We start from the raw sequence: 19,505 nt of genomic DNA, 5'->3' as shown, positions 1-19,505 counted from the left end.
GGCTCTCCTCCCTTAAAACCTCAAATACCTTCTTGCTTAACCTGTACTGTTACTGGCCACCTACTGGCAAAAGCAAATATCTTTTTTAGGTTTTAAGGAAAATGTGATTTTAAGATTCAATATGAGAATACATCACTTGTTAAGAAGGGTAATTTTTGCACATCTCTAAATAAAACAAATATCGTTCATCTCTCAGCTTACCAGCCCAGCTGATTTAGAGATGTTAGCGGCCAGCACTCAAATCCTGACCTCCAGACCTGATAAACTGATGGCAGAAGATGTCATCGCTGCAGTCGAGATCGCCAACACACTCCTCCTGTCTCCTAACATCACACAGGTATGAAACACCTCTTCCACCACTGCATCAAACAAGGGGCAGACACCTGCACATTATTAGGGGTGCAAGAGCGGCTAACTCCTAGCCTGAAAACTCCTACTGCTAGCCTGACATCGCCAGACCGATTCGCAAATGCAAATCCATCTGCCAGAGCAAATAAAGATTGAGCTTGCAGATTTGTCAGGTTCCCAGGCTACCATGGTGATGGAACCCTATTGTATTTGTTAGGATTATTTTTCTCCACTAAAAGTATGTGTACCTCAGAAACCATGAGCCCCAGAGGAACCACATTCGGCAGGTGGGTTCCTATGGCCCCCCACTACTCAGGTAAGGCCAGACCCCCATGCAATGTCGACCCGATGGTGGCGCTATTGCAACATATCATGTAACACCATCTGCTGGGGAAACAGATTTATTTCACTTTGCCTGCATACGCAATTTGGATTTGACTTGTGTTACAAGACCAAGCTTCCTAAATAACACTTTTACAGCCTGAATTCTCAATTTCAGAGATGCCGACTTGATCAAGTAATAGTTTTTTAAGCTGATATTGGTTTGGAAATGAACTCTTCAACTGTATTTTTATGAGACTACAGTTCTTTCTATCTGTTCTGATCTATCCTCCTATGCTAATGGTTGTGTTACAGAGAGTTAGGGTGGCAGCAATAGCTACAGTCAGCCAGTTGCTGGATTCCAGTGTACCGCCTGTGCTTGAAAATCACAGGTACGAGTTGAGCTAGGCTAGGGTTTAAAATGATGTTGAACTTTGGTAGTATCTTGGTTTGCAAATCTTTATCCGTGATAAAACCATAGAGATAAATAATATGGATGCAGTATATCCCATAAAATTTCTTCTCCCTGGCGGAGTTCAAACGTTGGCCGTCACCATCTTGATTTTTCATCAGCAGAGTGGGAGGGAATGGGTTGAGTCCTTCTGCACCTCACGTGAGATGAGAGTTTCCCCAGAGCCGCAGCTCCGCCTGCTGTCACTGGACAGGCGATCTGTCCTTTTCTATCATCTATTTTACTCCAAACGGGCGAGTTATATAAAGAATGACCCCCCTAAAGATGTTAAGAAAAGGTGAAATTAGCTATATAGACCAAAACCATGTTTTGCCCCTCACTGGAAAGATGTTTAATCCTTTTACAAAGTCAGGCATTTTAACATGGGGGGAATGCCTACTGCCCCCGATTCCTAGTGGCCATTCGAGGAACTACAGCTTTTCAATTCACTTCTGCGTCATCAGAGGAAAGGGGGTGGGCTTGTCCACTAGATAAAACGTTGGGGTTGTGCAACAACCCAGGTTTTACGAGTGATAACGAGGGTTCTCACCTTATGCTAAAAGCTGCTCAGAGCAGCGTCAATCTGAATGGCAGGTCATTGGCGCTCCACCCATGACTTGTCACTATATAAGATAGGCCAAAGTTCAACACCACTTTAAATTTCAGGCCTGTGCAGACATTTAGTAGGCAATAATTCAAACATTACATGTTGTAATTTTGTGATAAAGACCACGCCATGTCTGTGTGCGCCTGTATTATGTGTCTTATGCATGTGTCCACTATTCCCGCGCCCAGCCTCACAGTGACGCTGGAGCAGCTCTCTGTGAAGCAAAGTGTGGATCTGAACACGTCTCAGTCTCAGGTGGTCCAGCCCAACCTGGTCATCCAGTCGGCCCAAATCCCTGCTGAAAACACACAGGGAGTCCAGTTCACTTTGTTCAAAGGTGAGCTAACTGTCCTATAGCAGCCAATCACATCACACTTAAGTCTCTCAAAATGGAAAAGAATGTGCATGCTCCATCAATTTCCCTGTTTATAAATACAGTATGTGGGGTTAGGTGTTACACCCAGGGGAGTAGTGGTAAATACAGGAGGGGAAACTATCCAAGGTGAGTAGTTTACCCACCTTGTTTCCCCTCATTGATTGATACAGTTGATCTCAAAATGCTGTAGGTGAGTAAAGTCTTTGCCTCATTTCAAAGAGGTGGGTAAACCGTGTTTTCTTGCATTGACCCTCCACTACGCCCCTTACACCTGGACCCTTCTTGAAGTAACGCTTCCCGAACTAACCTATCTTCTTACACTTCAAAATCAACAAATGTTACTTATTCCTTTTGTAAGTCTTAGGTGAAGAAGCCTGTGATGCAGGTAGTTTAACTACTGTACTGTTGACAAAATGTACTATTGTAAGTGCTTTGGACAAAAGCGTCAGCTAAATGATGTAATGCAGTAATAATCAACTTGCAGCCCGGGGGCCAGATGCGGCCCGTGATAGGATGCAGAGTGGCCCCCCGGCCATTTTCTAATTCACAATGAAAACTAACGTGAAATAAAGTTTGACTGGGGTCCTGCTAAATTGTCAAATATCGCCACCTACTCGCCGCCCAGGCACTTGTATGTACTTAACTAACTTAACCTAACTAACAAACTATCCTTAAAGGCCATTTAACTATCCTGTGTGTGCTTACAATTGTCAGACTAACCCCCGGCTGATTTATGTTTTATGGTATACATAGACAGATATTTATAAATACCTTCCAAAATAGGCTATATATTATGATTTATTTGGAGAAACCAAGGACTTCTATGGAAAATCAAACATCCAGCCCCCCATATAGCCAGAATGGAATGCTCCGGGTTTCATAACCACACGATTCGACTATGAGATTGGCCGTCGAATCAGGCTCCTTAGAATAAAGTGTTGAATCATCGACTATTCAGGGTCACCCCTAATGTAATATAAATAAAGGTTATGGTAATAATAATACTAATTCTGATTCCCACTGTTTAGGAACTACTGGCAGTTTTGTGGCAGACCGAATTCAGCTCAACACCAATACTTCAGAAATTGTGGTGGAAACTGGGTCCGTAGCCGACATCCTGGTATACATACGATTCCCCCCTGGTGAGTTTTCCCTCTATTTTCACAACTTTCTCATCCACATTGCACAAACCATCCTCCCACTGCAAAAAATACACTTCAGACTTTAACAAGGGCAAATTCAGTTCAGGACCACGTGCATCATGTAGCAATGAGGCGACCTCATGCAACTCAAGCCCATTCGAGGAAACTACATCTTTCAACAGCCCAAGTTTGGCAGGTTTAAAGATGTTTTCGATATCTTCAATCTATGGCAGATGTTCAGCTGTGTAACACTGGAACAGAACCATCACCAAGGCAACGACAGAACATAAATAAAACATAGACAACCGTTTGTCCATCTTGGCATAGATAGTTCAGGTCAATTGTCACAGGGAAACAAAAAGAAAACATAATGATTGATTGGCCCATGAGGTCCCAAAGACTATGGCTGAGGTCTGCCGTCAAATTAAAGTCGAACTGAACCCGTTCGTGGTGTGCGTCGCAGTCCGTTTCAGACTGAAAACATAACTTGTCTGAGATCACAGGTTGAGAGGCGGGTCATAGTAATATGTCGATGATTTTATTTGAGAATTCTGGGGACTGGATTGGGCTTTGGCCAATCCTGGCGTGTTCCGCCTCCAAATCGAGTGGGATTCAGCGTGTTGTGGCGCTCTCCTCGGGAAGAGCCTGCTGACGCGAGGTTAGTGGCTGAGTGGAGCTCAGCGAGCCGCAGGCAGCCAGCTGCCTTCGTGTTGCCGAGCGGAGAGTGCAGCCCGTCGGCCTGGAATCTCCGAGGTGCGACCCCTGACAACCAAGCTCTTGGATGCGCGCGCCATTATCGCTGCTGTAAATACGATATCCCTGGAATGTGCGTTTTAACGAGCCAGTTACATTTCTTTGCATTCTTAGACATTACCGTTTTTGTTTTTTGTTCATGTTTCATACAATTGGCCAAGTTAGTAGTTAGTTTATGGGATAGGAATTCTGCCAGATGACAGGCACTAGGCGCCATTTTCTCTTTATTTTGGAAGAGAAAATTATCCTGAAATGAAGATGTGATTGACAGCTGCCATGTCGTGATATGATTGGTTGAAATGGGGTAGAAATTTGATAGTACTAGGTGACGTCAGCAAACTGTAGATTACTGTTATCAATGAAATCTTGAAAAATGAACTTTTGATGTGAAAAAGTGTGAAAAACTAAAGAAATTTGATTTTTGTGATTTGTTTTGCATACATTATTAAATAGGTGCACTGCCCAGGTATTTGAACTAAAAGAAAGGAAAAGTCATTTTTGGGTTCAGCTCGACTTTAAGCTGTGTTCACACCGAGATATTTATTTTTCTCCCTGTCGCTCGATTCAACCCTTTGGAATCGCTCTGTTGCTGTGTTTAAATCACTCCACAAACCGGGAGCGCACTCCGCCCTCGGGCCGAGGTGTTCATACTCAGAGCTCGGAGAGAGGGAGAGACTATTTGTGCACAATTGGCAGCACCTGTGTCGGCCTGATAGATGTGGGCGGGGTGCAGCGAGCTTGAGAAACGAGAGAGATCTTCACTGTCAAGAAACAAGCAGCATACAGCTCTAACGTTAGACAGAAACAAGCAGCACACAGCTCTAACGTTAGACAGAAACAAGCAGCACACAGCTCTAACGTTAGAGGGAAACAAGCAGCAGCTCTAACGTTAGACAGAAACCAGCAGCACACAGCTCTAACGTTAGACAGAAACAAGCAGCATACAGCTCTAACGTTAGACAGAAACCAGCAGCACACAGCTCTAACGTTACACAGAAACAAGCAGCACACAGCTCTAACGTTAGACAGAAACCAGCAGCACACAGCTCTAACGTTACACAGAAACCAGCAGCACACAGCTCTAACGTTAGACAGAAACCAGCAGCACACAGCTCTAACGTTAGACAGAAACAAGCAGCACACAGCTCTAATGTTAGACAGAAACCAGCAGCACACAGCTCTAACGTTAGACAGAAACCAGCAGCACACAGCTCTAACGTTACACAGAAACCAGCAGCACACAGCTCTAACGTTAGACAGAAACAAGCAGCACACAGCTCTAACGTTAGACAGAAACCAGCAGCACACAGCTCTAACGTTAGACAGAAACAAGCAGCACACAGCTCTAACGTTACACAGAAACCAGCAGCACACAGCTCTAACGTTAGACAGAAACCAGCAGCACACAGCTCTAACGTTAGACAGAAACAAGCAGCACACAGCTCTAATGTTACACAGAAACCAGCAGCACACAGCTCTAACGTTAGACAGAAACAAGCAGCACACAGCTCTAACGTTAGACAGAAACCAGCAGCACACAGCTCTAACGTTAGACAGAAACAAGCAGCACACAGCTCTAACGTTACACAGAAACAAGCAGCACACAGCTCTAACGTTAGACAAAAACCAGCAGCACACAGCTCTAACGTTAGACAGAAACCAGCAGCACACAGCTCTAACGTTAGACAGAAACCAGCAGCACACAGCTCTAACGTTAGACAGAAACCAGCAGCACACAGCTCTAACGTTAGACAGAAACAAGCAGCACACAGCTCTAACGTTAGACAGAAACAAGCAGCACACAGCTCTAACGTTAGACAGAAACCAGCAGCACACAGCTCTAACGTTAGACAGGATGAAAACGCAAACAACACCCACAGTGGTGTTGTTTGCGTTTAATCCCCCGATGCAAGAATGAATAAATAATCTGGGGTTACGGCAGCCAATCAGTGTTAAGCAGCAAGCGACTGTTGGGTTAAGACAGGCAGCCAATCAGCGTTAAGCAGCAAGCGACTGTTGGCAGTGAAATTTCGCTCGAGTTGGGATATTTCATCTCGGGCGACGAGCAAATTTTCGCTCTGTCTCTGGCTCTTTTATTTTTCTCCCGGGCAAATATACGCTCAATCGCTCGTTTGCATTGACTTTGTATGTAAACTCGATGCCAGCGAAAAACTTTAATAGGTTGGTGTGAATGAACCTTCAGTCAAAGTGTTGTGAAACTTTGTACACATGTGTACTGTATCTGATCATGAACAATTTGGGCTCTAGCATAACTTCCACATTAAAAAAAATAATGGTGTCCACCATTTGGTAATTGTTTTGTTTTGAAAACCTTCAAACATCATTCAGAATGACACCAAATGCAGCTCAGGAATCTGCTTGCAATATTATGACAACCACCACCACTACAGCTACAACATCAACTATCACTACTATTACTTACTACTACAAATACTACTGTACTAATAATAATTTACATTTCTTTCTCTCTGTCTGATTTCTTGCATCTGAAGATGCTGTGGCTGGACAGCGAAAGCCATCAAACATCTCCGTGGGTTTTGTTCTCTACCAGAACGATGGTTTCTTCAGGTCCCGGCTCTACAGGAGACAGAAGTCCACCTCCATCAGGGTCCTGTCGGCCAGTGTCAAAGGTCACGACCGTGCTGTGGTGCCACAACATGTGGAAATGCTGTTCACACCCACAGTAAGATAACTAAGCTGTCAGCACATTTACATCATGACAATTTGTATATTTTACATCATTTTACATTTGTACATCATCTGAGCCTTACCAACGTTTACGGCCTTGACCTGGTCTGTACACTGCTCGTTCATATAACTTGCCGTCAGGTTTAGCGTGATGTATGGGCAGATACCATCACAGTAGTGTTTTCAAATTCATAAATGTGAAATACCTGTACTGTACGTTATTAGCATTACACAAATTTGAAGAGGGATGGTGGGATCTTATGGAGGCAAACAATTTGATAGTGGCAAAGACAGCGTGGAGTTTACTAGTACCATGAAGTTTTCATTGAAAGTTGTATCAGTGAGTTTCATCTCAAATGTCTGAGCCATGGTATCCTTGACTTGATCTTGCACGTTTGCTGCCACATGAATCTCAAAACATTTTTTTCCCCCGCACATTCAAGGTGATGCTTGTTAATAAGTTTGCTTTGCTCCTTTTATGTTGCAGAACTCGACAACATTTATTTATTGTTGTTGTTGATGTTTTAGATCAACACCAATGCAAAGCTGTATGACTACGCCTGTGTGTTCTGGGACTACAGCCTGGGTGACTGGAGCACTCATGGCTGCACCAAGGGCCACGCAGTGGGTGGAGTTCCACGATGTTTCTGTAACCACACCACTAACTTCGCTGCACTCATGGTAAAGTGCCGTGGCTCTATTGTGGCAATGTCTTTCAAAATGAGGTCAAAATGTTTTTGTTTTTGTTTTCTTTTTTCTTTATAAAAAAACGTTACAGATAGGACAACCATAAACTGAGAAATATGATTTTGTTTTAATACTGGAATGCTGGTAACGTGGGAAAAAAAGTGAAGTCTGTCTGAAACAAAAATAAATGTGTTCTGAGTTTGTCACTCCACAGAAACGTGTTATTAACCACCCAGCCAAATTTGAACTATTAAAAATGTCGGCAAGTTGTCGAAGGTGCAGTGTCGAGGTGCGGACATGTCTGCCCTGCACATCTTACAAGCACCGCTCCCAATAAGGAAACGGTCAGGGAAATGGAGGTTCACTTCACCGCCCAAAGTAAAGTCCCACCTCAACGAGATTCCAGTCTTCATCCCTTCCTCAAACATTTCGCCTCTCGGTCTCTCTTCTCAAACACCTTTCAAATGGTGACTCTTTGGAATGTGGAACCTGGGACTTTTTCTCCTTCTTCCTCCACTCATCCAAGACCACAATCATTCTTCTCTCCTCTCATCCTCCGTTCTTCTGGTGGAGGAGATCGTCTCCGTCCTGCCGTATTAGTGACCCTCTCATCTCCAGCCCTCCATCTCCCCGATCGCTTCCTTATCGGAAGCCGTTACCATTAAGGTTTGCAGGACAGCAGAAGATGTGGACTAAGCATTACCTGACTGACTGACTGACTGACTGACTGACTGACTGACTGACTGACTGACTGACTGACTGTCTGCCTGCCTGCCTGACCTGAATTTAGCTTGTGATGAAAAATGGGATTTTGACAAATACAAAAGAAACATTAATGTGTACAGAAATCACTGTTTGATTCTGTCCTCTGGGTTTGTTTCTCCAACAGATATTCAGGGAGAATTACAAATATGCAGAAGCCCTGAGCTATATCTCCATCATTGGACTATCTTTCTCTATCATTGGCTTGACAATAACAATCATTCACCGCATTACGGAAAGGTAAGACAGGACACACCTTCTTTTCCTCCACATGCACAAATGTGATTAGATTGTGTCACTGCCTGCCTGGTGTTGCACAACGCTGGATCCGCACAAAATGGCCCTCATTTCTCAAACAAGTGTAGAAACCAGAGCAGATCTGAAGGCAGAAATCATCTTACGACATGGTTCCCGTGTGATTTTATGAACCAACCAGTGTTATGCCAAACTCTGCATGTTTTTAGTGGGAAGGTTCATGTTGAGGAGAGCATGGGGAGAGCATGCAAACTCCACACACAAAGGCCCTTTTTAAGCGATAGCCCACCTGGGCACTTTTCCCATTTTGGACATTTTGGGTGTGTAGTAGACAGCAGCGTTCCTGACCAAATAGAGCTACGTAAAGCTCACTACAGTGAAGCAAGTTACAAAATGTTCAAGACATCATAAAGACAATCATAAAGACAATCTTTATGATGCTAAATGATAGCTAAATAAGAGCCAGGTTCAAAGTAAACAGAAATAGCCTTTAAGGATTGCTTTTCAACTTCTTTAGTTTTCAAGGAAAAGCTCGAAACCAGAACTCCACTATTGTGCTGGTGAGTATCTGCATCAGTCTGCTGGCCTTCAGCATCATCTTCCTCTCTGGAGTCAACAACCCCAATGAAGCCAGCAGCGCCCAGGTGGAAGCCACCAACACCCAGACCACCATCCCTGATTCAGACGTCCATGTTGAGCCAGATGAGGGACCCTGCACGGCAGTGACGGCTCTTCTCCACTTCTTCCTGCTGGCGACCTTTGTGTGGAACGCTGTGTTCGGCACGCAGTTGATGCTTCTCATCCACAAAATACGCCGGAGTCTTCCACCTGCCTTCACCCCCCTCAGCATTACGATTGGATGGGGTAAGAGATTCAACATTCAAATATTTGAAAGGATTGAAGTTTAAGCGCACAGCAGAAAACAATCAATTTGTGTGTTTTTCTTTTGACAATAATGTGTTTCTGTGTGAAATGAATGCTTTTAATTTTTGCATTCTCAACAGAGATGCATTAATGCATAAAAAACTGATTGTTGTAGAGATACAATCAAGTACTGGTAGTTTATTCCTCAACCTCATGAGCCACAATGGCAGATCATTTTTCCGTTTTCAAACTAGAACGACATCCGTCTGTCCAGACTTGTGCAGAAATTCCGTCAAGACGTTACTGAGATATGGCATTACCGAGCTTGAAAATGGCGTTTGTGAGGTCACAGTGACCTTGACCTTTGACCACCAAAATGTAATCAGTTCATCCTCGAGTCCAAGTGGACTTTTGAGCCAAATGAACCAAAATTCCATCAAGGCATTCCTGAGATATCGCATTAATGAGCAAGAAAATGCATATTTGTGAGGTCACAGTGACCTTGAAGTGACCTTGAGATATATCGCGTTAATGAGCATAAAATTAGAGGTAGTGAGGTCACAGACAGTGACCTTGAACTTTGACCTTTGACCACCAAAATCTAATCTGTTCATCCTTGAGTAGAAGTGGAAGTTTGAGGCAAATTTGAAGAAATTCCATCAAGGTGTTCCTGAGATATCGCGATAACGAACATCAGACTTTTATGGTTTCGGACAACTTTTATGGTTTCGACAACCCGAAACCATAATGCCTCCGGCCTGGCTATCGCCGGCGGAGGCATAAAAACTATAACTATAAACTATAACTCTTTCTTCTTCAGCACAATGAATTACATTTTATTGTTTTGTCATATCAACTAGTGTACAAATAAACTGAAACTGAAACAAGAATGTTGGCAATTCCCCTTGTTTCAAGTAACTGTTATACTGTATATAAAACCTGCATTGAAAAGTGAATACTGTGAAGGTAAGTAAGTAAGTAAGTAAGTAAATAATTTATTTCGGTCAGTTTGTCAATTTCACATAAATGCATTACAGTAATAATGTGCGTTTACATATAGGAGACCGAAAAGGTGTAGGCAGAAGCCGCAGCTTATGAATGCCTACCCTTTTTTACATTTCATTACATCAAAAATCAAAAACAAAAAATAAGATAGTTGCAAGAATCAGTTGACAGCGAGAAGGAAAGTTTTCAATAGAGCTTAGAAGCCCTAATGATAGCTTTTAAGTACTTGATTGTACTAGGGTTTTGTATTTGTTAAAGGGATAGTTCGGTTTGTTTGAAGTGGGGTCCTATCAGCTAGTGAGATACACTTAATTAGGTACAGTGTTCAGGAGTGAGTGCGCATTGTGGAACGAGACCGCGCACTCAGCGCAGCAGCCAAACCAGCCTTTTCTCTGTAAGTACGGGGGGTCAACAACTAAAACGTAATTTAGCCACCTAAAACACCTAAAATAACGCCCACCTAAACAAATCGACATCCGTGTACATGCACGCTCTATTTTGACCATTTTCAGCGCTTTACTTTTCCGCAAAACAGCAGTTTCATTCGGCACTGCTTTTTCTCCCAAACGTACAACTACTGTATTCCTCCGCTAAAAGCCAGCACAGAGCACAGAGCCGCGGTTTACAAAACAGGAAGGCTTAGAAGAGAGATAAAACACTGACTTACTTTAGAGACAACAAGTCACCTGGCCTCTCTGGTCTGGGACGTTTTCCACAATTTATCCTGGGAATGGTGAAAAAGGTCTGCAGCCAGGGCACCCAGGCATTTAGACAGGAGGCGCATCTCTCTGCCTGTTCACTTCACTCTCTGCAAAAGTTCCTCTTCTGTATTCTCTCTGGTTCATAATTATATCCTCTTGTCACCAAGGTGAATGGCATACTGTATCATTCTCGCTATCAAAATCACTCATATTTTCGTCCGTGTATTCTATTTGTTGTGTCTTCAAACCAGGAGAAATAAAATAGCCTACCCCCAAATAACTGCGGAGTAATCCAGTGCTGCGGCTGTGTGCTGGCTTTTAGCGGAGGAATACGGTAGTTGTACGGTTGGGAGAAAAAGCAGTGCCGAATGAAACTGCTGTTTTGCGGAAAAGTAAAGCGCTGAAAATTGTCAAAATAGAGCGTGTATGTACACGGATATCGATTTGTTTAGGTGGGCGTTGTTTTAGGTGGCTAAATTACGTTTTTTTGTTTAGTTGTTGACCCCCAGGACTTAGAGAGAAAAAGCTGGTGATGCTGCTGCTCTGGGTGCCGGATCTCGTTCGACGCTGCGCCCCGCTTCAAGAACACTGTACCTAATTAAGTTAGTGTATCTGACTAGCTGATAGGACCCCACTTCAAACAAACCGAACTATCCCTTTAAGTACTCTTAGTTTAAACATTTTTTTGAATTTACATATAGAATTGCACAATTTTAACTCATCGCAGAGACTATTCCACAGTTGTACACCTTTGACAGAGATGCATCTACTTTTAAAGTTTGTTCTTACTCTCATTTGTTTGAACATGCAGGTTCCCCTTAGTTCGTACCGACTGACTCGGGGTGAAAACAATTTCTGAATGCAGTTGGGAAGAAGGTTATTATGTGCCTTGTAAAGTATAATGGAGGTTCTGAGCTTAACTAAATCTTCAAATTTAAGGGTATTTCATTTAATAAAGAGTGGGTTTGTTGGGTCGCAGTATTTGGAATGGTTGACAAGGTGAGCAAGACTCATGGGGCTGTTTCTTGGTTTATTGCTTACCTTGACAGAATACAGAGCATACAGTAGTACAATGTAACACGCATGAAAACAAACTGATACTTTATAGGTTGTTTATTTAAAAAGTAGCTTGTTGAAGCTTCACACACTTTGGTGTTTATGTGTGTGAAACATGCTCCAACTTCAAGTTGCTTATTTTATTTTATTTAGAGAATATAAGAATTGTTTTTTTTATATATTTAATTCAAGCCACATGTAACTTGTTTGATTTCCTTGCTGTGTTATTTTAGGAGTACCAGCCCTTATCGTGGCGATCACACTAGGAGCTACCTACAGGGTCGACGCGCCTTTGGGATACAGACAAGAGGAATTGTGGGTCAATGACAGTATTTTATTGCCTCTCTGCACTCGTCTCTTCTGTTCTAACAAATAGCTTCTTACCTTTGGGCACATCAAGCGTTGCCAAAAAGGGCCTTAAAAGTGCTAAAAGTGCAAATATTTGCCTTTATTATAGATGTTGGTATGTTTTTCCTTTTCACTTTGTGATTTTAAAGATCACGTGATGTCCAGATATTTCCAGCAGCTACAGTGGAGTTTGATATGAGAAAAATGTTTCAGGATTTAAAACATCAGCTGTAAATGTTGGTGTCGCTCACTCAGAATCATAGAACTCTTACTAATTGTACAGTATTATCACTATTTTATTTCTGTACCCTCAAGTTGCTGGCTTGCAGCTCTGGACAGCGACGGGCGGTTTGACTTTAGGAAACCAATGTTTTGGGGGTTCGTCCTTCCAGTTGGCCTGGTCCTCATCTACAATGCTGTACTCTTGTGTTTCTTTGCAATAAAGACATGCAGAACAAATCCCAACCTAAACAGGTAATGTTGGAGCTTAAAGTTTAACTGCAACTTTTGTACTCCTGCAACCATTTTTAAATTGACTGATCTTACACACTCTTGCGCACTTATTGCTACTCTGCACTAGTGTGCCATTGGTGAAGCCTTTGCGTGCCAAAGGTGTGTGCCGTAGTTTGCAGAGATACTGCTATACTGCTACACAAGGAGGGCCACTGTTTTTCCCTTGGCCAACCCAACATTATGCATGCGTGTGTTCCAATGAGCTGAAGACTGACTGTATTTCAAGTCAAGTCAAGTTTATTTATATAGCCCTAATTCACAAGCATGTCTCAGAGGGCTTCACAGAAAGTATGTCTAGCTAATTCTAGCTAACACACAGTAACAAGAATATACAGAATAAAGATAACATTTGAACAATTGATAATATAGAAAATATAGGAATGAGGGGAGAGCAGAGGAGAGCGCAGGAGAAGGGAGGGGAGGGGGAAGGGAGGGGGAATGTGAGAGAGTGATGGGGTGGGGAGGGTATAGGAGGTGGGGAGGAGCAAGAGGAGAGAGCAGGAGAGGGGAAGGGAGGGGAGGTGTGGGGGAGAAGAGAGCAGGGGGAGGGAGCAGGTGGGGAGAGAATGAGCAATATAGACGGAGGAGAGGGGGGAGGTGGGGAGAAGATAGGAATGTGGAGGAGGAGAGAAGGAGAGATGGGGGTGCAGGGGAGGGAGAGCCAGGGTAGAGAAGCAGGGGGAGCGTCCCACATCCCCCCCCCCCCCCCCCAGAGAGGACAGAGAGGAGGAGAGAACAGAGAAGGAGAGGTGGGAGGGTGCAGGGGAAGGAGTGCAGGGGGAGAGGAGGAGAGAACAGAGAAGGAGAGGTGGGAGGGTGCAGGGGGAACGCGGGAGGAGGAGGCGGGGGAGGGAACAGACCTCTCCGCCCCCTCCTCCCCCCCCCCCCCCCCCGAGAGGACAGAGGGGAGGAGAGAGCAGAGAAGGAGAGGTGGGGGGGTGCAGGGGAAGGAGTGCAGGGGGAATGTGAGAGAGGGGAGAGGACAGGGAGGAGGAGAGAACAGAGAAGGAGAGGTGGGAGGGTGCAGGGGAGGGAGAGCAGGGGGAACGTGGGAAGGGGCGGCGGGGGAGGGAAGAGCATGGAAGGAGAGGGTGCGGGGGGGGGGGGGGAGTGGGAAATGTGGGAGAGTGGGGAACAGGAGGGGGAAGAAGGGAAAGGAGCGGGGGAAAGAGAAAGAGAGGGGGGGGGGGGAAGATCAGACAACTGACTACTCTAAGCATTAACCAGAGCTAACTGGGACATGGTATCTAGCTAGTCTACAGCCTAATCTGGCCTATCCTACTCTGCTCTAGTCTGATCTTTGCCTGAACACTAACAGGTCAGCCTTAAGCTGTAGCTAATCTATCGCCTACCTAAACTGTTCTAAACCAACCGGCAGCCCTCGACCAGTGATGAAGAGCACCGATGCCCCCCGCCCCGGCCCCCCCCCCCCACATAAGGCGTGGGAGAGAAGGCCGGGCCGGGACACAGCGGCGTCCCCACACCCCCAGTGAACGCAAGAAAACCTTTCCACCAAATGGATTGCCCCAGTGACTTGGCTTGGCTGAGGAGGAACCTTGTGAGGTCGTTGTGCTACAGGGGCCCAGCAATGGTCGCCTGGGTAAGCCCACCCCCCACGCGACCCGCTCCCAGACCCGCCCCCAGCTAGTGACTGGGAACTGGGAGAGCAGGCCACGCAGGCCACGCGGGCCCACCCAGGCAGTGGACCCAGCGGCGGACCCCCATCCCGGGGACTCCCCTCCGAGACAGGCCGAGAGATGCCGGGCTAAACCATGAACAGAGTTTTCCGGCATTGAAACTCTGTAAATGGTTTATTATGGAAATAAAATTTACAAGAGAACAGAAAATTGAAAATGTAAAAAAGAGTCCAACAGAGGGATATAAAAATGTAGTTTTTAAATTATCCTAGAATCAGGGAAGGGAGTTGAAAATGTAAAAAGTAGAGTCCAAATGAAATAGAAAATGTAGTCTTTAAGTGTCCGTAGGTTTAGAGAATACTAGCTAAGAGGAGGGGAGGGGAGGATAAGAGTCGGAGGTGGTGATTAAGGGGAGGGGAGGATAGGAGTTGGAGGTGATGAGGCCGGGGGGGGGGGGGGGTCCCCCCCTTCCCTTAGGCAGGCAGGTGACCAGGATGATGAGGATAGGGGTCGGTGGTGGTGAAGAGCCCGGGGTGTCAGACAGTAGAAGGAGTAGCGGGTAGATGGCCTAGAGTGACGACAGGTGGCTAGGGCGATGACGGCCAGACCTAGGGCTGCAGCGGCGGGGGTGTACGTCAGGCCAATGAAGGACACCTGAGGGGGAGAGAGAGAAGAGAGCGGGGGAATCTGCGCAGAGGTGGAACTAACTCTATAGACAACAATAAAATTAGGTCAAAGCAAAATTTATTAGGATTTTTTTTTTTTTTTTTTTTGGGATGACTAATACTATACTGCTAATTCAGGTCTAAGTACCACCTAACACCACTGTCAATGATTCAGCCCTGTTGATGCGGACCGTTAATCATGACCTACAACAAACAAAACTAAATTAGGTCAGGTCTAAGTTTATACTGATACTGCTGGCTTGTGATTGCCCGCTCAGCAGTTCAGGACTAAGTTTATTCACCAGCTATTAGATTTTGTATCTAAGCTACTGGGTCGACTGATGCCATATTATTAAATTAGGTCAAGTATAAGTTTTTTAGACCTAAGCCTATTAAACTGGAAAAGATAATACAGTCCAGTTAGACACAAGGTTATGCACACAATCTTAGACAGCAAATCAAGTGTTTATAGTCAGAAGTTACACAAAAGAAGAAAAAAAAAGCGCTGTATCAGACAAATTAATCGCATAGCCTACAGGCACTTACTATATTAATTGCGAAATGTCTGTCTGTCTGTCCATCCGTTCGTTTGAGCACATTTATCTTCCTAGCCGTTGCTCCAATCGCCTCCAAAATTTGCCAAAACACTTTTCAGGGGTGAATGAATCTGGTGCCAAAAAGGAGAAGAAAATCTGCTCACAGAGGGTCTTCTTCTTCTTTTTGGTGTTTTATGGCAGCTGGCAACCGCCACATTACCTCACCGCCTCCCTCTGGATTCATCCACCCACTGTCTCCCCCCATCCTGCCCTTCTGGTCCTCTTAGGTCTCTTCTTCTTCTTGCTCCTCTTCTTCCCATCGTCTTACGACGAGAGCATCCAGCTTATCGGAGCATTACCGCCACATTCTGCTCCCAGTATGGATCAGACAATCAACTTACAATCTAAACCCCTAACACACACTCGCACAACCACACACACACACACACACCTAAACTATGTCACGCCCTACTAAACACCCCTGCCTTCACAACTCTCCGCTCACAGAGCGTGTAGCGGTATTTTGTTTTTAGGCCTTCACACTCACAGAGCCATTGTGACTTCATCAGCATCCCTTCTCTGCTTCCCACTGATGATGTCACCGCATCAGTGATGATGTCATCAGTGATGTCACTCAAGCAAGTTCGCTGCTGAGTTTCACCTGTCTGATTATGATGATGATGATGATGATGATGATTATTATTGACAGTGCTAACAACCAGTTTTGCTCCACAACAGCAATTCGTAAACGTGCTCATATCGCCACCTACTGGCAACACAAACAATGATTTATTTCGAGTACCGTTCGTCCGATCGACTTCAAACTGCTGGGGTGCTGCTGGGGACCCCAGAATGTGCAGTGACAAATTTTGTGCAATTCGACCAATCAGAATATGGCTTTCATGTGTCTCGAGAAACGTTTGTCTGATCGACTTCAAACATGCTGTGTGCACTGCTGGGGACTGGAGAAAGTGCATTTTCCACTTTCATGCAATTCGTCCAATTGGGGGGAAGCGCTGCAGGGGGAGGATGGGTGATGTGGGAAGGGAAGGGGCACTGCACTAGTTATATTAATGTGTCACAAATTTGGTTACAAGTAAATATACTTGAGTGTCATCAGCATAGATATAATCAATGCTGTCCTCTGATGATATAAGCTAGAGGGAACATAAATATTAAAAAGGAAGGCCACAGTAAGTAACTGTCGCTAGTAGTCATGTAGTCATAGTTTTAGTATTTTTCATTCAGTATTCAGCCATCATACAGTATCAACCTTTACATGTATTTATCTGCAATGTTTGACTCCAGAGAATAACGTCCAATCACCTATGCTCTTTCTGTTGTGCAGTACAAAGCAGACGTCTTTGGGGAAGAAGTTCCTCCATAGTTTTTCAGTGGCTGTGTTACTGGGCCTTTCCTGGATACTGGGCTACATGGTGCTCAGTACCAGCCAAGAGCAAGGAGTGGTCCACCTCATCTTAAGCATTGTCTTCTGCCTCTGTACCACCACACAGGTAGGTTACAAGAACACAGCCACTTTGTGGTACAAGGTTACTTACCTCGCATTGGCTTCTGGTTAGTTTTAGAATTGATTTTAAGATTTTATTGATTACTTATAAAACGCTAAATCGCCTTGCGATATTCTGGAAATATCACAATTCTTAAAAGAAAAATCTATGGCTGTAGCGGGCTCAGTTTTAAAGCCAGAGTGAAGTTTCTGGTATGAAGACCTAAGGTATCACTTGGTGCCAACCATGTCATGCTAGGAAGGTGGCAACAAGTTAAGCGAAATTTTGGCGATGGGTCAGAAAAACAAACATTTTCAAAGGGGTCCTCTTTTTCACAGAATAGAGAAAAAGCCAGCACTCCAAATGTCCTTTCACAGGTTTTAATAGTTCCTTAAACCGGGCAGCAGCAACGAACGTTTCAGCCAAAGGCCTTCCTCAGGCCTTCCTCAGGCCTTCCTCAGGCCTTCCTCAGCGTTGTGCTGAGTCAGGCACCTGTGAAAGGACATTTGGAGTGCTGGATTTTTCTCTATTCACTGAACTCTTTGCTTTCCCCACCCAGTGAGTTTTTAATCCATTTTGAGTGTGCTCGCTACCGGTGAGTTTTCTATTGTCATCTTTTTCACAGCTTAATGTTGGCAGGCCTCTTGTGTGTATGTGTGTGTGTGTGGGGGGGGGGGGGGGGGGGGAGGGTGTGTGTGTGTGTGTGTGTGTGTGTGTGTGTGTGTGTGTGTGTGTGTGTGTGTGTGTGTGTGTGTGTGTGTGTGTTAGCCTTTTTTTTTTTTACTTAATTTTTATTTGGTTTACATCAACAACAATACATTGTATTCCTTCGATTACAGTTGTTTGCTTTTTCCTTTTCCTTTTACAGCAGTGTGCTTATTGTACACATTATCATTGCATGCTATTTCATGGTTAAAATCAGCTAATTTTATTTCATGGTAGAAAAAGGGAAGTGGTCCCTGGGAAATTTGGTTTGGTACATACCGCCCCCTTCTGGCAGCAGTGTCAGGTTAGCATAGTGGTATGGTCTGAAAAGTTTGGGAACCCCTGAATGACAGCAATAATAAAATAAGAGTGGGTCTAACCAATTTCTTCCCGCTCACTCTCCAGGGTTTTCAGATATTCATCTTCTTCACAGCAAGAACACCGACCTTCAGGAAAGCCTTCTGCAGGCTCATCAGGCGTAACTCTTCTGCCAGCACCCAGAGCAAAGAAAGCAAAGAACAGGCAACGCAAAGCACTGGCATTAACTTAAGTCAAATCAACTCTCAACTAGAAGTGGACTCCGCGAGACCGCTTTTAGCTGTGAGCAGGCCACCCAAATCACCCAATATGACATAGAACACCACCCTATGTGAAACATCTATGTCATATTGGGGCTATATATATCCCTTGTAGATTTAACGTGATTTAGATGAGTGACAGTGTAACGCGGTTCTACTGTCATGTCCTACTGTGATGTCAGCTCCAATAAATTGGCTCTACTTCACATTTTAGTTTTACAATAAAAACACATTTCTGCAATGACTTTACATAATGTAGGCTATATTTATGTGCATCATCCTACCTCTGCAGCAGGGGAGAGAAAATGATATCTTTCTAGACAAACTTTCACCAATCTAATTAATCTCATCATATAGGGATAGGCTATATTTTTCTAGCTGATGCATTTAGAACATTCTTTTCACTTTGATCTTGCTATAGTGTAGGGTATTTACATGCTTGCAGTATTTAAACTGCAGTTAGATTGGTTTGAGAAGCATAATAATATGGAATAATAGCCTATATATGGAGACAGACAGACGGGATGAAGGGAGGGGGGGGGGGGGAGCAGAGCGCTTGGCTTGTCTGGTTTTACTGGATTTCTCGTGGAATTGGAGCTGAAAAGTGAAGCATGTGCTTCGTTTACTGCACTTACCCAATGACCAGACAGTGCATAATTTTACGCTTAAAAGGCGTGGTTGTAATGCTTTAGGCTGCGTGTAGCGCCAACACCAAGATATCGAGTGGGCTGGTCCACGCCCACTGATCAGCGCTGCCGGGCGCTCAGCGCAGTTTAAGGGCTGATGCAATGATAGGGGCCATAATGTTTAAACTCAAACATATGAATTGATGGAAAACCAATATTTTGGAAGCATTTATATGATCATGGCGTTTGTTTCATGTGTCTAGCAAATGAAGATGATGAGAAATTAAGAAATTTAAGTTTAAGCTTCCTATGAGGAATCATAAACATCACATTGAAGCAGATAATCTGATAA

The 19,505-nt window shown here is 44.4% G+C and overlaps 1 protein-coding gene across 1 annotated transcript; it reads left to right on the top strand.

Moving 5' to 3' along the window:
* Positions 1–220: 220 nt before the first annotated feature.
* Positions 221–18,917, top strand: LOC310793485 (adhesion G-protein coupled receptor G7-like; the record flags this gene model as incomplete). The annotated part of the gene is made up of 12 exons (XM_083655287.1): positions 221–337; positions 588–664; positions 1,916–2,064; positions 3,132–3,223; positions 6,571–6,702; positions 7,236–7,388; positions 8,284–8,396; positions 8,929–9,275; positions 12,271–12,352; positions 12,701–12,859; positions 17,085–17,250; positions 18,355–18,917. The coding sequence occupies 12 exons, from the start codon at positions 221–223 to the stop codon at positions 18,583–18,585; spliced, it is 1,818 nt and encodes a 605-aa protein (XP_083511413.1). The 3' UTR covers positions 18,586–18,917.
* Positions 18,918–19,505: the final 588 nt, after the last annotated feature.

Source organism: Poromitra crassiceps (assembly GCF_964638095.1).
Source record: "Poromitra crassiceps genome assembly, chromosome: 19".
Taxonomy (NCBI): Eukaryota; Metazoa; Chordata; class Actinopteri; order Beryciformes; family Melamphaidae; genus Poromitra; species Poromitra crassiceps.
The sequence above is the reverse complement of the archived record's forward strand: the minus strand, read 5'-3'. Positions and strand labels throughout refer to the sequence as shown.